A 24,765-nucleotide genomic window follows, 5' to 3' on the forward strand; every position below is an offset into this window, starting at 1 on the left:
CCAGATGACCACTTCTCCCAGCTCACTTTCCTGCCGAAGGTAACGGTAGGGGAAAATAAAAAAGTCAGTCTCTTTTATGAAACATCTTGGTAAACAGAAAGTGACTTAGGAGGCAGCCCTTTCTGTTGCTGCAACTAATTTCCCTCTCGCTCCTCTCTGGAGCTTCTGAGCCTCCCATCATCTGTTCATTCATTCCACTGCCGTCAGAGCACGCTTGTAACAGGTAAAGTACCAGGTGGGCCCTGCGGAGCGTCCAAAGATGAAAGCCCGGTCATGTTTTCTACTTGCTACTCATCTCCCAGATCGACTGTGTTTGCCACCACCCAGCCCCCTCCAAGGTGTGTGTCCTCGTCATTTCTTTTCTGGATATTTCGACGCCTCTAGAGGGTCTCCCACTGGCATCCTCTGCCCTGAGTTTAAGACACCTCTCTGCACTCACTCTCCCCCAGGCAGCTTCCAAGGGTCTAGGACAGGGACGCTTGTCAGTGGCCCCTTGTGTCTCGGAGGACGTTCCCTTTCCCCCACGTCACACTTGCCCAGCCACGCACAGCCTCTGGGCTTTGTCATTATCCTGCTTGGTCCATCGGATGACCCCTCCCCCTGCTCCCTCCTCACTACCTGGACTCACCCTCTAAGACCCAGCTGTCATCCGGAGGCCCCCCCACTCGCCGACAAAGCCCAGGACCCTCAGCACGCAGAGGTCCCTGCCTGCCTCCCTCTGGCTCCCAACACCCCAGCCCTGGAGCTTTGTTTCCTGTTTTCTCCTCAGCCTCTGCCCGAAAGGTGTTTTCCCCCAAGCCTTGCAGGGCTGGTTCTGGAAACGTTCTCTTCATTCAGATTTGAAGTCACCTGCAGTTTGTTTAGAGAAGGCTTTCCTGGATGACCCAATTCATAGAAGCTTGTAATTCTCTGTAAAGCATGTAACGTTACCTTATATCTTTGTTTATTTACTTGAGCTTTATTTTTCTTCCTCCCTGGACTAGATTGAGATCAGCCCCGTGAGATTAGGGACCTGTTTATCTTATTCATTAATATATCCCCAGAGCCTAGGACAGGGCTTGGCACCTAATGTTAAATAAACATTTAAATGGACGGATGGATGGATCAGTCAACAGCCTTCTCTGCAAGCCCTCCTTCGCTCTCCAAGTTGTGTTATGACAGGAACTCTATGCTTTCTCTTACCGCTCTCCTCGTGGCTTGTGCTGAAGCCTTTATTATGCATTAATGGATTGCAGCCAAGTCTCAGTTCCTAACAACTGACATCCTTAAATACATTTCTTCAAACTGAACGTGGATTTTCCCTCTAGGAGGTTATAGTCCCACAGGAGAGAAAGGGCATCCTTGGAAAGACCTAAATCCTCTGTGTGAGTTGTAAGTGCCCTAAAGGGAAGAGGTGAGGTGCCATGGGAGAGCAGGTCATCGCTTGGAAGACTGCCTAGCTGCCCACAGTCCTGGCATAACAGGCACCCCCAGATTGATACCCAGGCCAACCGTGACCCGAAGATTCCCTAGGACTGTTTCTGGGAGACATACAGGTGGTCTGGGATGAACACCGGGCACTAGATTTGTCCATACAGTAACCAACGGGCTGAAGACCTACTCAACGCCAGTTCTCTTTTTTTCATGGCTAATAGTACTTCATGGCAGCTTCAAGGGCCACCATTGGGAGGTGGGGATCCTGAGAAAGCTTTTGCTTTCCCTATTGTGTGTAGTGTCACCCTTTCCTCTTCTATTTATCTTGAATGCAGTCAAGATGGCTGGAGCTACAGTAAGCATATTGCAACCATGAGGTGATACCCTGACAAAAAGGGCAGGAGAATCACAGAGAGGCCAATACTGACATTTTGAGAATCTGAACTAACGCTAGAAACTATCTACTCTTAGACTTTGTTTTGTGAGAAAAATAGGCCTATATTCGTTCAGGCCACTGATGCTTAATTATTCTGTTATTTTCGACTTATTCTTAACTGATAGGGAACTAGGCAGACATGTCCAGTCTAGGCCTGGAGCCGGTCCAGAAGGTCACACAGTTCTCAGAGGGATTGGGAAAGTTGCAGACAGCAAAGAACTAAACCAAGCACTGGCAGCTTGCTCCTGGGACAGACTCTTTAGTCTCATAAGCTTCAGGAGATACCTGAGCTCCTGGCTACATCTTGCTCAGGTTAAAAAGCACCACCAGGGTGGTCTTGGGTGTGACTATATGAAACCAAAGTGACATTCCCCTTCCAGCTCATTGCCACCCCTATCAATAAAGCTTTTCATTTTATCAATCTTTCGGACCAAGATTAATCCCTCTTTCCTTCCACAATTCTTTGTAGCTCCTCCATTCAAGGCTGGCTTCATGGGCATCAAAACTGTGCAGGTACACAGGGCCCTGCACTTGGAATGGTCCCATGCTTGATTTTAATGCACTACAGCCACTGCTGTGAAACTCTTAATTTTTTAACATACGGTCCTAGATTTTCACTTTGCTCTGTGCCTCACAAATGTAGCCAGTCCTGCCTCTGTTAGAGACTTTGACTTTGGGCTGTGTCTTAGCTTCTCTGAGCCTCAGTTTCCTCATCTGTGAAATGAGAATAATCCTAGCGGCTTTGCCCGGTTGTTGGGGAGACTAAATGAGACATAAGCAAAGCAGCTGCACTGTGCCTTGCCTACGTGAGTGTCCTGTTCTGGTTCCTTCTCCCACCCTTCTCTTGAGTATTGGTCCTGGCCTGACTCATACTGCAGTTAGTTGCACCCACGCCCATCTCCATGGTTGAAGTTCACATTCCTGATACGTCATTGAGGGGGTTGATTGCCAGTTAAGCTCTTTGAGAACCGAGATCCTCTTTATTTCCTCCCATGGTACCTGTGATGGTCCTTTGTCCTTGGCGGGCACCAGGTAAAGGTTTGATGATGTACAGATGCTGCTCTCGAAGCTTCTAGGACTCTAGGAGAAGCCCACTTCTCCTTTGGAAGTTGGATTTAGAGAACAGCATAATTTAACAGCAGTATAACAAAGAAGGCATAGTCAATATTTTCTGAGACTCAAAACTTGCTATCCTGGTTTGGCTTACCTAATATAAAACAGTCAGAAAAATCTCTCCACATCCTCTGAGCTTACATGTGGAATTAGATTAGAGCTGAGACATTACCATAAGGAATCAATGCAACCAGGACCAGGCCTCTTTTGGGGGCCCAAGGTGAAGTCCACTGCAAGAGTAATAAAAGTCTTTTTCAATAAGCCAGTTTCCACAGTGGGCTCTAGTTTCCCTTAGGATTGAATTCCAGTCACATCATAATGCCTGATGGCCAAGGGGAAACCTGCTTACCGCGCAGAAAAGTTGACACCTAGACCCAAGTGTGGTTTCCAAGAAATCAGTCAGTGAAAATAAGTGGTATTGACAGACTTGTCAGGCGGAGGAGAGTTTTGGACAGAACTAACTCATTTTGTTGCATTTAGAAAAACTCTACCTTAAATAAATCCGTACCTTTCAAAGTTTCAAGCATTTTAAGCACCAGCTTACATAGCTAATGCACAAGTAGTTAATGTCGCTGATATAATAACCACCAGTGATGAAGCACTTGCACGTCCTCCCTCTCCTGCAGTACCCTGAGGTAGGGAGTTGACCTTACCCACTATGCGGTGAGTAAATTGAGGTTTAAGCGGATAAGTGACTTGCTTGAGGGCATGGAGCTGGCCAGCCCCAGCTGACTGACTCCCAAAACTGCTTGTGTGCAAAGTGCATAAATCTCAAGTGTGCAGCTTGGTGAATTTTAACATGTGCATGACCCAGTAACCGCCACTCTGATCGAGATGTGGAACACTTCCAGCATTCTGGAAGCTTCTCTCCTTCTCCCCCCGACCCCCCAGTAATTCCTCTTTTGACATCAACTAATTTGAGACAAAACAGTCTTGCTTGTTTCCCTTCCTGCATTTTTTCCTCAGGGAAGACCGAGAGGTGCTTCTGTCTCTCAGCCCTGCTAGTAAATCCTATCTATATCATGTGTTGTTATATGTAAAATCTCTATTTAGAGTAAAAAAATACCTTGTATTTCTAGAGGCTTCTGCGTTCGAGACACGAGCCCCACACTCCATGATGCCCCTCTCCTGGTGGTGAGGTCAGGTCTGCCCTTAACATTAGGGAGACCCCAGGCAAGGGTAACATAGAGGCCCACAGACCACTTGTCGAGATGTTTCAGAGTTACAGCTAAGCCAATAGGTTGATAAGGTACTTTTTTTTTTTTTCCATCTTGATAAGTAAACATCTTCATAACACGTTAGAAGACCAAGCTTGAATTTAGAGAGCTCAGACTCCTCAGAATTCTGAAACATGGTGGTAGAGAGTCAGCTGTGGTTCTAGGCTGGGCAGCCTGACCTGCTTCCATCCCATACCCGATGTAAGTACGTGGCCACCCCAGCCTGTACATCTAAGTTCTGTCCACGGTCTCCACAAAAAGGAGGCCTTAACGTTCCTTAATCAGCCGCCCAACACGCTGGTGGCATGGGGCACCTTCGGAAGGACAGATCTGCAAAAGATAAGCTCTGGATACCCAGAGAGAGGCCTGGAAGGGAAGGTGCGAGCCCCAGGTAGGAACATTCACTTGCGGCTGCAGATTCCTCACCCCACAGGCTTGGGGCACAGCATGAGGAAGGCCAGGTGGGACCTGCAGAGCTCGGGGCTTAAAATGCCCTCTTGTCTGGTCCAAGGGTGGTTCTACAGAATTGCGATCATTGGTCTCAATCAAGAGACCATTCTTGTCCTCGTCAAGTTCACTCTGAACAGTTGGGTTTGGTGAAGCCCCTCTTCACTGAGGGCTTGCCATATGCCGGGCAGTGAGCCCTGTCCCGACATGAGCGGAACTTGCTCCCAGCTCTCCTGCCTCAAGTCTAGTGGGGGAGCCCAGCGGTTAACAATTCCGTATCATGATAGAGGTTTGGGGAAGGGATCCTGCAAGGAGATGGCATCTGAGCAGTCTTGGTGGGTGGGAAAGTACTAACCAGACGAAGAAGCAGGGAAGGGTGTTCTGGGGCGAGAGAACAGCGTGAGTTAAGAACGGTCTGTGTAGTGAGCTTAAGGCCCTCCAGCCTGGGAAGGTTTGAGCCGTGACATGGGGTGTGTCAGGAGAGGCCAGTGTATGCTCTAACAGGAACAGGGACCGTACCTCCAGACCCTGGGGGAGCACTAAAGGCTTAAAGCAGAAGTGGGACACAGACAAATCAACATCTGTAGCCATATGACTCTGGCGTTGATATGGAGACCATGAAATCGAGAAGAAGATAATCCAGGCAGGAGCTAATGAAGTTCTGCTTATTCATTGATCGAATGGATATCTATTGAGCCCTACAATATGGCAGGCACTGTTCTATATTGGGGGTAGTGCAGTGGACAAGGCAGAAAAGGGCCCTACCCTGAAGGGGTTCACATCCTAATGAGAAGGCAGGGACATCACAGATACATAAAGAAATAAATACTTCAGATTATTTCAGACAGACCTGAGTCCTGTGGGTAATGAATCATGGGACAGAGACGCTGGAGGAGGTGGGAAGAAGAAGATGCACCAGCTCAGTCTTTCATGTGTTTCTTCATCCAGCATATATTTATTTACTGAGGGCCTGCTATGGGCAATGGCACTAAAATGGAGAGATGTAAACAGACACTGTCCCTGGGAGAGCCAGGGGGAGTCAGGCAGCATTGGAATATCCCATCACTGGAGGCTGTACTTTGAAGAGAAAGAGTATGGGCTTTGAGAGCATATAACCAAGGAACCTGACCTAGCCTGGGTGGTCTGAAAAGGCTTGCTTTGGGCGGGTAGAGGAGCATTCCAAAGGCCCAGTGATGCGAGAGAGCAAGATGAACAGGAAGGCTGAACCAGGCCCAAGAGGCCGGAGTGTGAGGGGGAGAGAGGCACGGCGTGAAGCTACCCATGGTAAGCCAGGGCCCTGCTATGACCAGCAAGTTCAAGGACTTGACCTTTTTTTTTTTTTTTGAACAAAGTATACTTTTGGTATGGTAAAAAATATATAACACAAAATTCGCCATGTTTAGTAGTTTTAAGTGTGCAATTCAGTGACATGAGTTACATTCACAATGTTGTACAGCCCACCACCATTATCTCTTTCCAGAACTTAAAAAAATCACCCCAAACAGAAACTATGACCATTAAGCAAAAACTCCGTAGTTCCACTTTCCCTCAGCCCCCGGTACCCTCGAATCTACCTTTTGTCTCTATGAACTGGCCTATTTGAAATACTTCATATGAGTGCAGTCATACAGTTTTTGTGTTTTTGTGACTGGCTTATTGCACAAGGCATTGTAGATTCAAGGTTCATCCATGTTGTAGCGTATGTCAGAATTTCATTTCTCTTTATGGCTGAACAGTATTCCATTATATGGACACACCATATGGATTTTGCTTATCCATTCATCTGTTGATGGACACGGGTTGTTTCCACCCTTTAGCCACTGTGACTAATGCGTCTGTGAACATGGGTGTACAAATACCTGTATGAGCCCATTTCCAGTTTTTGTGGTATATACCCAGGAGTGGAATTGCCGGGTCAGATGGTAATTCTATGCTAAATTTGTTGAGGAACTGCATACTGTTACTTACAGCAGCTGCTCCGTTTCATAGGCTCACCAGCAGTGCACAAGGTTTCCAATTTCACCACACCCTCTGACAACACTTGTGATTTTCCGTTGACTAGGAGCACCAAGTCTGCATCCTCTCTCGGTACCTACTCTGACCACTCAAGTCTGGCAGGCAATCCTGGGATTCCTCATTTGTGATGAGCATTTCCAGTTAGTTGAAAGAACTCAGGGGAACCCTGCTCAGCCTCTCTATTACCAATGTCAGCTAGGAAGAGGGATGGAGATGGGAGGGAAATGGATAAAAACTGGGAAACTGGTGAAGAATTGGGGACCTCTCCCATGGGTATTTGTTAAGTAGGTATCTTTTGAGGGTCCTTTTTCTCTCTCCACGATAGAGCCAATCCTCATAGCAGGTCCTCAATAAATATATGCTCATAGCAGGAGCTCAGTAAGTAGACACATGAACAAATGGGCTACCCCATCTTCGTTTCCCCATCACGTTCAATGCTCTGAAGACCTGCTAAGGGTTCTTCTCCCACCGGGACCCTCAGACTCCTGTCCAGTGGACCCAGCAAACCATCCTGGGTCTTTTCTGGTGCTGGACACCGCTCGCCATGACAATTATTCTACAGGGTGCTTCTAACTCTGCAAGAAATGAGGAAAAAATAGGCAGGTTGCCTTGAGTCCTTTTTAGAACAACAAGGGCTAAGCAAACAAAAGGATGTGGAAGGGGGTAATTTATCCAAATAATACTCTTCACCCACATTGTGATTTAAAGATCACAGAGCACTTTGCCAGGTATTTTCTTGTTTGATCCTCACAATAAGCCATTGAGGTTGGCAGGGTAAGTGCTGCAATCCATCCCAGATTTGCAGGAAGGGGCAGATTGAGAAAGGAGAGGTGATCTGCTGAAGGTCAAGCTGAAGGGTCAGGGGCGGGTCTGTCTCCATGCCTGGCACCCGTTCCCTCTCCCCCAGCGCGGTGATGATTCAGCCCTGCCTTGCTGCCCCCAAACCTGCTCAGGGATTCTAGGACGACCTCAGCCAGGCTTTTACTAATCATTCAAGAGTTTTCCCGAGGCGTCCTCACAGACTTTTGGCTAGTCTTCTCAGAAGCTGTTCTTGCAGAATGCTTTCTGATTTTTCGCCCAATCAGTAGTGAGGTTTAAAAAAAAAAGTCCTCCATTCTCTTTTTCTGTAGCAGCCAGCCTGGCAAGGTCTGTTTCATTCCTGAGATTCAAATTGGAAACTGCCTTCTGTTCTCATTAATTTGGGTTGTAGCGGTCATTACATTCTAACAATTAATCCCTGGATGCCAATTTCTTACTAGAATTATCCTGGACTCAACAACTGGTTTTCTTAGCAGCAAGGCTGCAGCAATTATTTCCTGGCTTTTGTAACTAAACATGCTGTGCTTGGCACTTTACAATTTTTATCATCATCACTGAGTTATCAACATTTATCTCTATCAGGGGAAAGGAAAGGCTGTCCAATTGTGAAGGCCTGACAATCACATACACCCGTTTACCAGCATCCGTGGGGCTCCCTGGGGCTCCCTCCACTTGCTGAGAAGAGGGAGGAGGTCCCCCAGGCCCCCAGTCCTCTGTCTGAGTCGGGGACCATCTGAGAGGTAATAGTAAACCAAGGGGAAGAAGCGATCTACCTCTAAGGTCTCAGGTTACAGGGCTGTGCTCACTGGGAGCTCAGGCCCCATAGCTGGTAGGCAGTGCCCTTGACCTCATGGGGGTTGTCTGCTTGGGTTCTCAGCTCCTTTTCTGGGGGGCCACAGAACTTCCCTTCCAAAGCTGGGCCACTTGGAGTCAACCCAGGGAGTCTGATGTGGTCTGTGGGATTCTCCTTTCCTTCCAGCAGGAAAGACAGAGCTACCCTAGGACCATCAGGCAGCTCAACCCACCCTGGGCTGGGAGAGGCCCGCTTACCTTCCTGTGAATTTACCCAAACTTAGATCTTCTGGCATAACAGGCGTAACAGGAGACACGGGAGCAGCTCTGGGGCCAGGCTCCTGAGTTCATGCTCCTGGCTCCACCCCTCACTGCTGTGTGGCTGCGGACACAGTGCTTACCCTCTCTCTGCCTCTTTCTTCATCTGTATACTAGTGATAGTTATTGCCCTATTTCACAGGGTTATTTTGAGGATTAAGTGAGTTAATATTTGTAATTAGAACAGCGTGCCTGGCTCATAGTAAATGTGCCTTTAAAAACAAAAAGGAACTTTAACATCTAAAGGAGCTTTTTAATGTTCTTTTGTCCCTTTTAGGTAGAATATAAAGACAGAAAGCCTAAACCACAAAGCCCACTGGTTCATTTGAATACACCAGCAAACCAAGCCCAAACCCATGTTCTTTTAAAAGTACCCATGGCACCATCACGGTAGTGACTCCCAGACTCTCCCCAAGTGGACCTTAAAACATTTCTCAGCAGCATGTAGAGAGAGAACTGACCTGCAGATGATCAACTACCCAGTTTAAGTTAGAGCAGCTGTAATAGAGTGGATAGAAGTCAGAACCCACTAGATTCCTCTTTCCTCTTACACTGCATCACTGTCAGGACCTGTGGACTAAGTGTGCCCCCCTTGCATCTGGTAATGACAACAACAGCCCTTACAACAACCCTAGGATGCAAGTACTACTGTTACGATTCCCATTTTACAGATGGGAAAACTGAGGCAGAAAAAAGCTAGATTGCAAGTCCAACGTTGCACAGCTTATAGCTGCGGAGGCAGTGGTTGAACCCAGGCAGCGTGGCTCCAGAGTCCCTCCCCCAGCATCACACTACACTTGATTGTATCACTGACCCCAACTGTGAGCCCAGACCCAGTCCAGGCTCAGAAACCCAACACTGTCCTCAAGCAGGAGGGACCTGGGGGGCTTGGGTCAAATTTCACTGCTCGTCTAGCTCTGGCCTTGTAACCCGACTGTCCTCCTCCTAAGTTTCCAGCTTAGCGTAGGCTTCAGGAGACAGGCTCTGTCTCTTTCCCTGCTCTTGAGCCTCTGTCTTGCTAACCCGCTCAGTTCTCCCGCTTCCTTACCACGTTCTTACAGTCCTGAGTCTTCCATTTATTAATTAGACCCGCATTCACCAAGCACCTAGTGTGCGATGGTCATTTACGCTAGGCCTGGGGATACAAGAGCCTTGGGGGGTCTCACCGTGTGTGACAGGGACACAGATGCGCAAATGGTTGCATGGAGTGGAAGAGTCTGAGGGCTGTGATGAACGTCAATTCAGGGATCATTGAGGCAGACAAGGCAGGTTTGATTCTCCCTGGGGAGAGGGGTTATCAGGACAGGCTTCACAGAGGAGGCGGCACGGGCTGCTTCCTGCGGCTGCGCATCCCTGATACCAGCCAGTTGCCCGGAATTTTGCTGGTTGTCTCTTTGCCGGCCTGGACACACCCACGTGACCTCAGAGTGCAAGAAGGAGCTGCATTTATCATCTTTACTTTCTAATTGGTTAGTAGAAAATGTGCAGACGTCTGCCGTCCAATGCCAGCTCCAGGAACAGAGGACTGGCGGGTTCTAGCGCCCCCTAGACCACCCAGGAGTCCTGATGTTGCAAAGTTTCACGTCTGTCTGGAGTTGCGCCCCTTGCGCTCCCTAACGGTGACCCTGCCCCTGGTCTTCCCAGCTTCACATGGAAAAAACATCCTCCCAGGTGTTCCCTGTTCTACTCCCACATACCCTTGGGAGATCTCAGGTGTAGAGAGAACCTATTGTATTAATCCTACACCCAGATAACGAAAATACGATGTAGAGAATGTAAAAGACTCATCTGGTGACTTTGGATAAGTTAACTGAGTCATTTCCCATCTTGAAGATTTCTCCCTTCCCTGCATGACAAGGCTCTCTTGCTTTCGTAATTTCAAACTTTCTCATTCTCAGAGAGTTTCCTCTAACCCACTATTCAAATAATGCCAGAAGTGTTTCCTGGAGACTTCCTTATTTACCATGGAAAAAAAAAAAATGAAAAGAGGAAGGAGGGAAGGCAGACAAAAAGAAATCAACGTCCACGAGGGCACTACTGCATGCTGGGCACTGATCTAGGTGCTTTTGCATGTATTTGTCACATTTAATCCTCCACCAGCTTCGCAGCCTTTGTCTTATAGACAAGAAAACTGAAGCTCAGAGGGGTTGTCACTTGCCAAGGGTCACACAGCTATGAATATTGGAACTAAATCTGAAACCACGTCTGAGTCCAAAGGCCATGATCTTTCCAGTACACGGAGAGGTGCTTAAAATACATCTGTAGAATTTCACGTTTCTACTAAATTTCTGTCACGATAAATGGGTTAAGCTTTACCATTAACTGCTCGCATCCTCCATTTTTCTTCCATCTTATTCACCTGTTCACGCTACCATTTGGCTTCAATTGTCTCAAACCCCTTTGAAAAGAGACCGCGTGTGGATGAGGTGAGCAGTGAAGAGCGGTCCTCCGCACACCAAGGTCACCCAGGAGGGAGGCACAGAGCAAGTGTCACCTCTCACCTGGCAGATGGAGAAGCCAAGGTTAAATGACTCGCCCAGGACCCCATGGGAACGGAGCCAGACCGCAGATGAGGGCTCCAGCCTCCCGGTTCTGAGGAAGCATCCTTGGCAGAGCGTTTTCGTGGAGCCGTGGTGAGTGCCTGGGAGCCCGCCTTTCCACTCTCATTTCCCGTGGGTTCTTGGAGAGCCTCAGGTGTCTGGCACCGACTTCAGCCAGCACGCTGAGAAGGGTCCAACTGACATTTATTTAATTACCATAAACAGATGTATCGCTTGGGCTTCATGAGGCAGCTTCTGTTTTTTTGTCTTTTGTTATTGATTTGTTTTAATTGAACTGTAGTTGATTTACAATATTGTGTTAGCTTCAGGTGTAGACAAAATGATTCATTTACACACACACTTATATATATATCCATTCTTTTTCAGATTCTTTTCCATTACAGCTTATTACAAGATATTGAATATAGTTCCCTGTGCTATACAGTAGGACCTTGTTGTTTATCTATTTTATATATAGTAGTGTGTATCTGTTAATTCCATACTCCTAATTTATCCCTCCCTTCCCCCTTTGGTAACCATAAGATTGTTTTCTCTGTCTGTGAGTCTGTTTCTGTTTTGTAAATAAGTTCATTTGTATTATTTTTTAGATTCCACATATAAGGAATATCATATAACATTTGTCTTTCTCTGTCTGACTTCATTCAGTATGATAATCTCTAGGTCCATCCATGTTGCCGTAAATGGCAATATTTCATTCTTTTTTATGGCTGAGTAATATTCCATTGTGTATATGTACCACATCTTCTTTATCTGTTCAGCTGTTGATGGACACTTGGGTTGCTTCTATGCCTTGGCTATTGTAAATAGTGCTGCTGTGAACATTAGGGTGCATGTATCTTTTTGAATTAGAGGTTTTGTCTTTTCCAGATATATACCCAGGAGTGGGATTGCTGGATCATATGGTAGTTCTATTTTTTAGTTTTTTAAGGAACCTCCATACTGTTTTCCATAGTGGCTGCACCAATTTACATTCCCACCAGCAGTGTAGGAGGGTTCCCTTTTCTCCACACCCTCTCCAGCATTTATTATTTGTAGACTTTTTGATGATGGCCATTCTGACCCATGTAAGGTGATACTTCATTGTCGTTTTGATTTGCATTTCTCTAATAAATAGCGATGTGGACCATCTTTTCATGTGCCTGTTGGCCATCTGTATATCTTCATTGGAGAAATTTCTATTTAGGTCTTCTGACTATTTTTTGATTGGGTTGTTTGTTTTTTTGATATCGAGTTCTATGAGCTGTTTGTATATTTTGGAAATTAAGCCCTCGTTGGTGGCATTGTTTGCAAATATTTTCTCCCAATCTGTAGGTTGTCTTTTCGTTTTGTTGATGGTTTCCTTTGCTGTGCAAAGGCTTATAAGTTTGATTAGGTCCCATTTGTTTATTTTTGTTTTTCTTTCTTTTGCCTTGGGAGACTCATGTAAGAAAATATTGCTACGATTTATGTCAGAGAAAGTTTTTTTTTGTCTGTGTTCTCTTCTAGGAGTTTTATGGTGTTGCGTCTTATATTTAAGTCTTTAAGCCCCTTTGAGTTTATTTGTGTGTATGGTGTGCCCTCCTGCTTGCGGGGAGGCCGGGCAGGGCTGGGGTCGGCAGAGGTGCCCGCAGTGCCAGCCCCCTGCCCCCGCTGTGGTCCTTCAGGCCGTCACCCTGAGGGGCGTCATGCGGGGCTGGGAACGGTGGTGATGGCACATCGCTCAAGTCTGAGGCACTTTCCTCACAGAATTCCTTTAGTTCCTTTGTGTCAGTGTCCCCCGTGAGCCCTCTGCAGCCTCTGTGACTTTCCCCAGATGTCAGAGCTGCTGGATGAGGTGACCCTGGGGGAGTACCTTGGCGGCCTCCCCTCCACAGCGCCTGGCCGAGCGTTTTCCTCGCGCCCCCTGCAGTCAGTATAGACGCTGCCCCTCGCGGCTCCAGCTTGTACCCTGGGAACAAAGCTCACAAACGTCGTTCCGCCCTCCTCCCAGAAGCTCACCTCTCCCCCTGACACCTCCCTCAACTCAGTTCTTCCCACGGCAGTTTTGGAAAAATGAAATGTTTGAAGAGCATTAGGGGAAGGGTCGACCCTTCCCCTAATCAAGGTAGAGGCTCAGTTAAGTGAGGTAGAAAATGGTCATTAGAATTTCGCTCCTCTTCGATTTTAGTTTAAAAAAATAAATTTAGTAATAAAGTATGGCTGCTAATGGGAAAGGAAATTTCAAAGGCCTGTGGATCTCTCAGAGAACAGGTGTGACAGGGTAAGAGCCACATTCTCTTGCAGGACATTTTTGCTTTTGTATAAAAAGATTTCTTTCTTCTTTTCTCAGAGAAAAAGTGGCCTGTTTAATGCTATCCCAGTGCTTAGAGAACGTTTTCATTTCTGACGTGGTCAACTAGTTCCCATTGTCGTTGAGAAGCAAGTGAGGAATTGACAAGACGACCACATGTCCCAGATTTGGGGGTCAGTTCTAGTTTCAGATGCTCTGTCCTGCTGTCCAACCATGTAACCCATTTTAAAAAATGATCATGGAGCACAAACTTCCTTTTCTGCAGGATAATTTTGAGTCGTGCACTTAAATAAAGTTGTTGCCAAGATTTCCTTCAAGTATTTTATGCAAATCATAATTTTTATCGAGCCTGAATTGGAAGGCTAGGCTCTTTGTAGAAGCTTCCAGGTAAGCAGTTCTGTGACCGAGAGGGAGAGACAGCTTAACAAAGATTAAAAGCACCAGCTAAACTCTACCACTGATTGGATGCATCCTTGGACAAGTTACTTAATCTCTCTGTGCTTCAGCTTCCTCGTGTGTAATTTGGGGATAGATTGTCGGCGTTGTTCTGAGGATTTTTAAAAAGGCAATTCAGGTAAATCACTTAGCATCACACTTAGCACTTAGTGAGTGCTCAATAAACGTGAGCTATTTCAAAAACATATACACATATGTAGTTTTAACTTGGGTTCCCCCGAAGTAGAGCCTGAGATAAAAACTTGGATGCAGTGGTTTATTTGGGAAGTGATTCCAGGAAGCAGGAGGAAGGGACAAAGTCACTGCCATTGGCCACAGGGCTCCATTCCACCAGGCAGCCCAGGGAAGCCTAGAGCATGTCTCCCAGGATCGGCCCCCAAGAGCTGGGGCATCTGTGTGTGTTTGATGTATGCAGACACAGGGTGAATGAGACAGGATCTTAGCTCAGTATTTTTAAATGAAATATAATATACTCAATATTAGTCCTATGGCCAGTTTTTTCTTGTGAAAAGAGAACACTGAGGGGTGACATACCAAGAAGTGCTTAAAAGCGCAGGATTTTAATTTTAAACGGCTCCGCCACAAACAGTTGTGTAAGATTGAGTAAGCTCTTTACCTTTCCTTTGCTTTGATAGAATGATAATATACTATTTCCTAGGGAGAATTAAATGCATAGCATTTAACACAGTTCCTGGACATAGCACGCCTTCAATAAATGGTAGCTATTTTGTGGTTTTTCTGATCATTATTGTTATTATTGTGTGCATAACTGTGACAGCAGAAAACTACAGTCTGTGGGTTTCAGGATATGTAGCCGGCTTAGCCTAAGTCACAATATACCTCTAATTTATAGAAAGGGAACGCGAGGTTCTGAGTGGCTACTTGCCTCGGACTTCCCAGCACATCCTTGGTGAAGTCGTAGGAATTAGATCTGAGGGACCATGGCATTGGCTACAAAGCTGGGCAGATCGCTAGATGGGCTGGCCGGTCTTTTGTAAAGTCTGGTATTGATCTGATTTGGTTCTGTCTCTGTGGAGCCTTCCTAATGCCATGCTAACCCCGTCTTCCCTCCCCAAACGTGGTCTGCGATGGCCTTTCCCTTCCATAGAGGACACTCTCCAGTTTCGTCCTGCGGGGCCCTGTCCCTTCCACAGGCCAGTGTCTCCTGGCTGGAGTTCCCCGTGCCACCTGGAGATAGCTCTGCGGCTCACAGCTCCCTCCTAATCACCGGTTCATGATTGAACATACATTAAAGGACCAAGGAATTATTGAGATACAGCATCTTGCAAGTAAAACTGATATTTCCTGTTACACCACAATTCTAAATTATCCACAAGGACCTTGTTCTTCTGCTAAAATCATTAGGCTGGTTTCAGATTGGTTTCTGATGGTGCTTTCATCCTGGGCCCAAGGTCAAGATGCAAATGCAGCCTTTTGTAGCAGAACTTGATCCACCCTGCTATTGGAAAGCCTGGGGTTATGGCTCCCTGGCTTGGGTGACTTCGCTTAGAGCCTCATCCCAGCCACTCGCTGTGTATTTGTGCCAGCACTAGAGACATGAGGAACATTGCCTTTGTAACGCCCCACTCTTACCCGGCTGCTTTATACCTTGGCAAGGTCCTGAGGACAAGGACCTCATGGGAAGATGCCCAGTGTGTGTGGGTCATAGTAGACAGGCAGCATCCTTATCCGACGCCCCTACCCCCCAGCAGTGTGGTGGCACAGATAGAGCGGTGGACCCTACCCTTCACCAGCTGTGACCTTGGGCATCACCCCTTTGGGCCTCATCTGTTAGACCAGGACCTGGAACTGGAGCATGGCTCTGGTTCTCTGAGCTTGGACCTGCCATGCTCAAAATCTTGGTCACTCAACAGACAGGTCCTTTTACTGCTGACCCATCCCTCTCTTTCCCCCAACATCCAGTTTGAGTAGAAGTTTGATCACTCATACAAGTTGGGCAAAAGAATCTTGGTCACATCTTGTGTATCAGGTAACATCTCTAAGGGACTCCACTTACTAGCATTGATAGTTACCATTTACGGAGTGTGTATTAGGTGCTGGGTGCTATGCTAAGCGCTTTATGCGTATCATGATATTTCACCTTCAGGACAATCATTTTATAGTTGGGGAAATGCGGGCTTAGGGAAGTCAAAGAGATTACTCAAGGGAAGTGACAGCATTGGATTCAAACCCAGATCAGTCTGACTCCAAAGTCCATACTCCAGGACCTCAACTAGAATGTTACTCTTTTCTCGCCCATCACTGTCTTCTACCTTTTACCTCTTTCCTGAGGCTGGAGTGGTCAGTTACAGGTTGGGTCGGGGAGAGGGATCTATCTTGTTCATCTTCGTCCTTTCCTCCACAGTGCTGGGGACCAGGTTTCCCCATCCACTGGGCTTCGTACCCTGTGATCTTTATATATATATATATACACACACACACACACACACACACACACACACATATATATATATATATTTTTGGCTGCATTGGGTCTTCATTGCTGCACGCAGGCTTTCTCTAGTTGGGGCAAGTGGGGGCTACTCTTCATTGCTGTGTGCGGGCTTCTCATTGCGGTGGCTTCTCTTGTTGTGGAGCATGGGCTCTAGGTGCGTGGGCTCAGTAGTTGTGGCACGCGGGCTCAGTAGTTGTGGCACACGGGCTCAGTAGTTATGGCGCAGGGGCTTAGTTGCTCCGCGACATGTGGGATCTTCCCGGTCCAGGGCTCGAACCTGTGCCCCCTGCATTGGCAGATGGATTCTTAACCACTGCACCACCAGGGAAGCCCTGTACCCTGTGATCTTGCGCTATTCAGAGACCACTCAGGGTACAAACAGGTTGGTATCTCAGAACCTCCATTGACTGTGTGTGTGTGTGTGTGTGTGTGTGTGTGTGTGTGTGTGTGTGTGTGTAGAAACTCAGGTTGGAGTGAGGGAACTCAGCCCTGTGGCCTACCTCTGTGCTTTTTAACAAGTGTCTGATGACAGTGGGATCCAGGAATTCTTTCTTGGCTTAGGAAGGTCAGAGCATCTCTCGCCTGCCCTTGATGCCAGGGGCTGCATCCTCCATTAAGCATCAACCCCCTTCATCCCGCCCGGCTCAGAGGGAAGCTACCTCCTCAAGGCAGAATGAACTGAAGGGCGGAGAGAAAATGTCCAGTCTCCCAGGGGGCTTGCGGTTTTTGCCCACCTACCTCTCCCCACCCCGCTGCATCTCTCAGTGGTGTCACTCAGCCTCAGACCCACGCCCTCCGGATCAGGCGCCCCTCACAGGGCCGCTTGCCCCTGTGCTTAGTCAGCTGCCTCTAATGAAAAGAAGGCATGCATAAGTCATGAGGGCCTGTCCCGGGGTGGGAGGAAAAGAGGCCTCATGTCTCCTGGCTCCCATGATGGGCACCAGCTCATCAGCCCCTGTTCCACCGCAGGCACACGTGTCCTCCCAGCCCCAGCCCCTCTCCCGTTGCACTTCTGGGCTCAGAACCCAAGCAGGGTTCAGGGCTTTCTTTGAAGTTAGGTAGTAAGGACAAATCTGACTTTTACGTAAGGCAAGAAATTGTCCTGTTCAAAATCTCTTCAAGGCCAAGGGCAATTCACGAATACCAAGGAACAGCAAGCACCGAGGCCTGCAGGGAGGGAGGGGAGGCGGAGAAAGACAGAAGGTGGGGTTTTGGGGAGTTGACTCTAGCTTCCCAGGAGTGGCTTTTAGTTTCTATCGTAATGACCCGTGTTGACAATAACTGCTGCTATTTACGGACTCTCTCCTCTGTGGCAGACATTTTCCTTCTGTGAACTCATTTACGCCTGCAGCGGCCATACAAGGTGGGCGTTCTTTTTTTAACATCTTTATTGGAGTATAATTGCTTTACAATGGTGTGTTAGTTGCTGCTGTATAACAAAGTGAATCAGCTATATATACACATATATCCCCATATCCCCTCCCTCTTGTGTGTCCCTCCCACCCTCCCTATCCCACCCCTCTAGGTGGTCACAAGGTGGGCGTTCTTTTCTCCTTTTTAAAGAGGAGGAAATGGAGCCTCTGAGAGGCAAAGTCATTTGTTCAAAGTCACACGTCGGCCAGTGGCACAGCCTGGATTTGAATTCAGACCTGTCTGCCCCAAAGCCCATGTTTTTTTCCTACACCCATTGCTTCTCCCCATATTGATCTGGTGGATTTATAGAATATGTACTAAGGGCAAAATATAATGCTCTATGCTTTTTTTTTTTTTTTTTTTTTTTGGCCTCGTGGCTTGCAGGATCTTAGTTCCCCGACCAGGGATTGAACCCAGGCCCTCAGCAGGAAAAGCGTGGAGTCCTAACCACTAGACTGCCAGGGAATTCCCTATGCTCTATGCTTTTGACAGTGTATCTCTTTACATTTGATTTTTAAATATGATGTGCATGCATCCATGTTAATTATATTGTTTTTAAAATAATTCAAAAAAGAAAAGGAAAGAAGATTTATGGAGGGGGTAGGGGAATAAGGGAGGGAGATGGTGAAGAGGCTCCAGTTTGCTAAGGAAACGTGGATCTGACAAAGGGGAGATGGTGGGTGTGTGGTGCAGCCCATGGGGTCACACTGCTGGCCTGGGCCTGATGGGGTGCAGGAAGGGGGGTCCCCGCAATTTTCTGCTTCCACAGCATGCACCCAAGCAGGGGATATTTAGTTAGGGCTAATTGGAAGGCAGCCTGGGGCAGCACAGGGGATCTAGGTCTGACATCAGGAGAGCTGACTTCTGGTTCCTAAATTCTGTCACTAAATAGGTTGACTCTGCAAAAGTCAAGCAGTGGATTGAAAAGATATATTCACATCCTAATGCCTGGAACCTGTGAATATTACCTTAACTAGCAAAAGAGTGAATATTATATGACCAAAGTTGTGATTAAATTAAGGATCTTGCAATGAGAAGCTTATCCTGGATTATCCAAGTAGGCCCTAAATGCAATAACCTGTATCCTTATAAGATGTACACACACAGGAGAGAAGGAGGCCATGTGACCCCAGAGGCAGCGATTGGAGGGATGTGGCCACAAGCCGAAGAACACGTGGAGTTCTCAGAAGCCAGATGAGGCAAGGGACAGATTCTTCCTTGGACCCTTGCAGACAGCCTGGCCCTGCTGACACCTTGATTTTGGACTTCCAGCCTCCTGATTTCTCTGAGAAATAGATCACTCTGATTTTCAGCTGCCCCATTTGTGGTAATTTGTTACAGCAGCCGTAGGAACCGAATACAAGTCATTGCCCTCTCTGGCCTCCGTTTCCTCAACTGTAAACTAAGACGGTTCAGGCTCCCAGTTCTGACATTCTCCCCATCACTCTCTGAGCCATAGCGAATGGAGCTCCATTCTCCAGGTCACCCCTTCCATGTGGCACTTTGTGTCTAAACAGGCCCCCTTTCCCCTTTGGGGGACGGAGTTGGTTGAGTCCAGATGACTTTGCTAAGAGTAAAATACCATCCCAGACAGTTATTTTATTTTTTTTTCTTATTGTTAATTGCTAGAGAAACGGTCTGCCCTGCCCCAGGGAAGCCATCCAAATAACTCTGACCTCTCTGTGGATTTCAAAGAAAGCTTTCAGTCTCTGTTTTCTCATGTCTTCCAAACAGTCCCTGCAGCTTGAGGGACCGTGGTGAAGGGAGAGCCACAAAATTTGCTCTGGGGCTGCCGGATAAATGCAGAACGGAGGCAAGGGGCTCACATCACCTCTGCGCCAGCTTCGGCCTCCTCTGCATCCCCGTCACCAGCACGCTGCTCACCAAATAGCTGCTCGGGGCTCACGCCTCCAGTTACGTGACTCAGGAGCCTCATTTGCAATCACCATTAACCAGAAAAGCCGCGTGACTGCTCTGTGCCTACAGTGTCGAGTGTCTTATAATATTCACAGAAACCAAAGGGCTGGAGGCGGCGGCAAGGGAAAGGCTTTAAAATAAAGCTCACAGAGTGAGGACAGCCAGCTCGGCTCCTTCCTCATCCTTTCTCCCCACCCCCGTCTAAGGAGCTGTTTGAGCTGTGAAGAGCCTCCAGCCTGGGCAGCAAAGGAAGATGGTGAAATGTCCAGAGGACTGGGGATGCGACCCTCAGACATGGCTGTGTCAGGAAGAGCTGAGTAACCCACACCCTGGCTGTGAAACAATCTTATCGGAAGCCTTTAACTGCCTTAAACTAGTTATTCAGGCTGAATACTCCAGGGCCACCTCTAAATCTCTAAAAACGATGTTCATGTCTTTAGCTTTCCTTCAGCTGCCTGCCATGCTGTGTCAAGCAGAGTTTGTGAAAGCCCCAGGGCAGGCGCGGGATCTCCAAAGATCAGCCCATGAAGGGTAGAGGTGAGGGTTGCCTTTGCCCCCCGCCTCTCCTCGGCTCCCTCCTTGGATGATCCCCACCTCCCAACCCCACCATCACTCATAACACATTCATCCATACGGGTTGGTCTCAGAATGAAAGGCACGTGGATGCTTCAAGTGATGGTACTAAAATGCCCTAATTTTAGATTTAGTATCTGTCAGGCACAAATTAAAGCCATCATTGTCCCGTATGCCCTTCCCACTGTGTGTGTGCGCGCATGACTGTGAGAGTGTGTGTGTGTGTGTCTGTCTGTCTGTCAACTCAAGGTTAACGGGTAATAATCGAAAAGAGCTCCAGGGACTGGACCGGCTGGATGGAGGTATGAATAGCCTCCCAGGAGAGGTGGGGAGGTTCCGCCCTCGGGTCTGGATGCCGGGGAGGGCGCTGGGGGTCTCGGCAATGACATTGGCCCTGGTGAGGGCCTTTTGGAAGTCTGCCAGAAAGTGTTTTGCTAGACTTCTTTCAGAACCTGGTTTATCCAGCACTGTGTCTACAGGGAGGAGGTCGCCCAGCCAGCCTCTGCTCAGCGCCTGTCCGCTTGGGAAGCGCTGAGCGCTGGCCCCAGAGGGGTCTGGCTGTCACTACAGACCCTTCCCTGGAGAGGCCTGGGTGCAGAGACTGGCCAGGTCACCCCCCAAAGGGCACCTCTGGGGATGGGACAGAAGCAGGGAGGGCTGCCCGGGGCAGGGCACTGTACAAGCAGCGAGTGTCGATGGGAGAGGGGCCAGGAGAGAAAGGCTTTCTTGGTTTGGAAACAAGCAAAGGACATGAGGGAGAAAGCAGTGCTGAATCAGGACCAGGAGCCCACATCCTCCCCGGTGCCAGCCTGCAGCCCGTGGGCCACATTTCAGTGACCTCCATGAATGAGAAAGCAGATGGCAGCCAGCCAAGATCACCAGCTCCTTGGTGGTCCCTTTTCATGGGGTGGGAAGGAGAAGTGGGGGGCCTGATCCCTTTAGGGAGCCATCCCTGTAGGCAGAGACAGACAGACAGACACAGGGCAACACAGAGTGCCATTTGCAGTCCACAGAGCCAGCTCTGCTATGGATTCTTCTTGAAGCAGAAGACCCTCCTATTCCAGGCCAGCGACTCTAAACACCCCTTTAAAGTAGGGTGGGCTTAAGGAGTGTAATGGCTTTAACTGGGTTGGCTGCATTCCCCGGGAAGGCTTCTGCCTTCCACTTAGACGGACAGGCATCAGCTTGCTTGAAGGAATCCCAGGTTACCGAGTAATCGCCATAATAAAATTGAGAATGAAGGTGACCCACAGAAGCATGGTAAATACACAATTTTCTCTGCTCAGTAAGTGAATTTTGATTATAACTCAGCACTTGCCTCAGGTCCTAAAGTACTGCTAGCATTCTCAGGAAAGCCCAGGAAAGGACAAAGTGCAAGAAATGCTTCCACAAAGAAAAACACAGGCTTCCCAGCCCTCTTTGTAGCAATATGCAACCTAGAAAATTGAAAGCAAGGTTGCAGTCTCTCTGTCCTTGGTCACCATTTCATGTACCAGCCTGTCGTACAGAATGCGGGGAAGCACCGCAGATCAATAGCTATTCTGGGTTCACGTTGCCACAGCTTTTGTTTTTTTTTCTTTAAAAAAAGAATTTTTCTTCCTATGTGGATCACAGCGTATTACGTCTAAGGCATATTTCTGTGGTCTGTCTATGGAAAGGAATGCTGAGAAGGCGCGCTTTCTTTCGAGGTTTTATGCATTTTTTTAATGTCAGTGGTGGGGCAGCAGTGCTCCTAGAGAACTGTTCCTTCATAAGCTCCAAAGGGTTGTTAGCCCTCAGGTTTGAGAAGCAGGTAAAACTTACCTGATGGGCCACCTGGAGGCTGGATGAGACCTCCCCAGGGGCAACCTGGGATGCAGAGGTCTGTCTCCACCTGGTACAGCCTCTGTAAATCCTGTGTGTCCTGCTGCAACCCCTGGTGACATTAGCGGCCATCGATCTGATTTGTTTATCTGCAGTGACACTCATCTGAGCAAAATCTCTAAGTGGCTTTTTATAGGAAATGAAAAGCCAAATGAGAATGTACATGAAAAAGTGAGCCATGGGGAATAGCCTCTCAAAGCATATGGCTCAGAGACATCGCGTCATTCAAGGTCACACAGCTAGTCAGCACTGACCCAAGGACTCCGACACTGACTCTGGACTCCTGAGTCCGGGCAGCAGGACTACCTGTCAATATCCAGGCTGACATCACTGAAAGATACACACAGATGCATTTCACTCCACCCCACACCGAGATCTTAGCACCCTTCTTCCCCTCCATCACCTGCTGCAGCCAACGAACCATCTAAATTCAAACTTTGGAAATGCTAAGTCTCATAAAAAATTTGTAAAGGTTTTAAAATGCAAAACAGGGATAAACAAAATTTCTTGCCACAGGGAACTAACTAATGTAAAGTGACAAAATAATGGGAGTTTGAATGCGGTCTCAAAAGTGGCCATAAAATGGAATTCAGAATCGTATTTTAATATGTACATCATACACTCGCTTTGCCAAGGATGACTGGGGGTGAATTCTCATTTATAAAAGTAAGCCATGAAGGGAAAAAGAAAATAGGAGAATGAGGGGAAGAGAGAGGAGGGGAGGGGAAGAGGGAGAAAGGGAGAGAGAGAGAGCGAGAGAAGGAGGGACTGAGATTGGGGAGGCTGAGCGGTTGAGGGAGATGGCATTAGTCACAGCTTGGGTACCGCAGGAAGCCGGTTGCTAGGTCAGGAGCACCATAGCTGTCCCAGAGTAGTGCATCACCCCTCCATCCAGGAGTGGCCTTGGCATATGGCCCCAGGGGCTCCAGGCAGCTGTCCCTCCTGAGGACTTCCAGGAATTGTGGGGAAGGTGAGGGGGGGCGTTGCAGGGAGGCATCCTTCAGCACTGGCCTGCAGGGCGCCAGCTGAAGAGAGTCTGGCTGCAGGAGTTTATACAGCGATGAGCAACAGGCAATACCTCCTGCCCAACAGCAGTGGTCAGAATGACAGATCTATTCTGGCAGAGACTCTTCCGTGGCTCAGCTGCAGACGTGCCCTTCCCCCGTCACTCCGCCTTGGGTATAATGAGGACAGGAAAGCAACTCCCAAACGAGTCCATCGTTTATTTGGGGACAGAGCCCATTGGGCTCAGACCTTCACACTGGCGGGGGGGGGGGGAGTTCAGCTGCGCCCTCGCACCGCCCCTCCCGCCCTACCTTCTCGTCTTCCCTGCCTCCCCTAGCCAGGGGCTCTGCATTCATTTCCCCCAGTCTTGGCGGTGATGTGAAGCGGTCCCTCCAGCCCACATTTTGGCTGTTCTCTTAGAGGGCATTGACCTAAAGGCACAGACGCAGCGTCAGCGGCGTCAGAAGCGCAGCCCGGCGGCGGCCACAGCAAAGAGGCACCCGCAGCGCCTGCGGTGATTCGGGCAGTGGCAGCTCGGAGCCGGTTTCACTTTGATACTCTTGAAGCAAATCTGCCCCTCCTGTCCTCAGCGCACCGGGCGCATCTAGCTCGAAGGAAGGAAAGAAGACGAACTCCTCCCGACATCCCCGCCCCCCGATCCCCACTCACGCCGAGTCTGAGCACAGGGGGAAAACACTTTGAAGAAGGAGCCCTCTCCCCAACTCCCAGATCCCTGCCTCGGGGTTCCTGCCCCGCGACCCGACCCCAGTTACTTCAGCGGCAGCCAGAGGGGCTTCCTAAATCCGTGTGCTTGCCTGCCTTTCCAGCACGTGGGACAGGCTGCGATTTGGATAACTTTTCAAATCCTGTCTCCTAAACACTTGCCCACAAATATTTGGGAGAGAGAGGGCAAGCCCCCTGCTCCCTCCACCGCCCTCACTTCTGACCTCCACCCCCCTCCTCAGCTGACAGCGTGGACAAAAAAAAAAAAAAAAGACTCTCACTCCAGTTTCTCTTGCCAGTCGGGGAAACAACACACTGTCGCCGAGAGCATCCAACCACCAAGAGAGGGCGAATGCGCCGAGGCACCGGCTCCGGGTACCCAACACCGTCCTGGCGCCAGCGGACCAGCCTTTGCCGCGAGTTCCCCGCGCTCGCGGGAGGGTCACAGACGCCCCCGGAGGATGGACTTGAACCCAAGCCGCGGGAACATCAAACGAGAGAGAGAGAGCCACTCACCTTTAGGTTGTGCGTGGGGTTTACAACGCAGACAAGTTGCCCAGCGGCAGAGAACACCCGTTTAGCCTTGTAATGCTGAAAGCGGAGGTGAATGAGATCTAACACAGCCCCAAAGCACTGGGTGAAGAAAAGCATCACAACTTTTTTTTTGGTGGGGGGGAGGTTGTTGGCGCAGGAAGGCAGCGGAGGAAGCTGTAAGTCCTTGGGCTCTGGAAGGAGCGCAGCCTCTGAGACACTACGCTCCAGCCCGGCTTAGTGTGCCTTCATATTCATCATCAAAATAAGACGGTTAGAATCTTGCAGCAGTGAGGCGGCCAATCAAAAGGACAGAAATGTTATCCTTGAGGTGCAGAGACAGCCAATAACAAATGCCTCCCCTACCGAAACTCCCTGATGAATTGAGCCTGGCGGAGAATGTATTATTGAACATTACCATAGATCAG

General features: G+C 48.5%; 1 protein-coding gene across 2 annotated transcripts in view; it reads right to left on the reverse strand.

Annotated features, from left to right (window-relative positions):
• SIAH3 (siah E3 ubiquitin protein ligase family member 3) overlaps positions 1-24,735 on the reverse strand; it is a 76,989-nt gene extending 52,254 nt beyond the window's left edge. The window contains exons 1-2 of one of the 2 annotated variants that reach the window (XR_014256280.1): positions 24,323-24,409; positions 22,289-23,514 (exon numbers count right to left, since the gene is read on the reverse strand). Coding sequence is in view for 1 of the 2 variants with exons in the window: in XM_082435445.1 (XP_082291571.1) it covers positions 24,323-24,457 (135 nt within the window). In the remaining variant the exon portion in view is untranslated. Of the gene's footprint in view, positions 1-22,288; positions 23,515-24,322 lie in introns of those variants that run through there. The other variant, XM_082435445.1, reaches the window with a different exon arrangement.
• Between the last annotated feature and the right edge of the window lie 30 nt (positions 24,736-24,765).

Source organism: Balaenoptera physalus (assembly GCF_965194825.1).
Source record: "Balaenoptera physalus genome assembly, chromosome: 18".
Taxonomy (NCBI): Eukaryota; Metazoa; Chordata; class Mammalia; order Artiodactyla; family Balaenopteridae; genus Balaenoptera; species Balaenoptera physalus.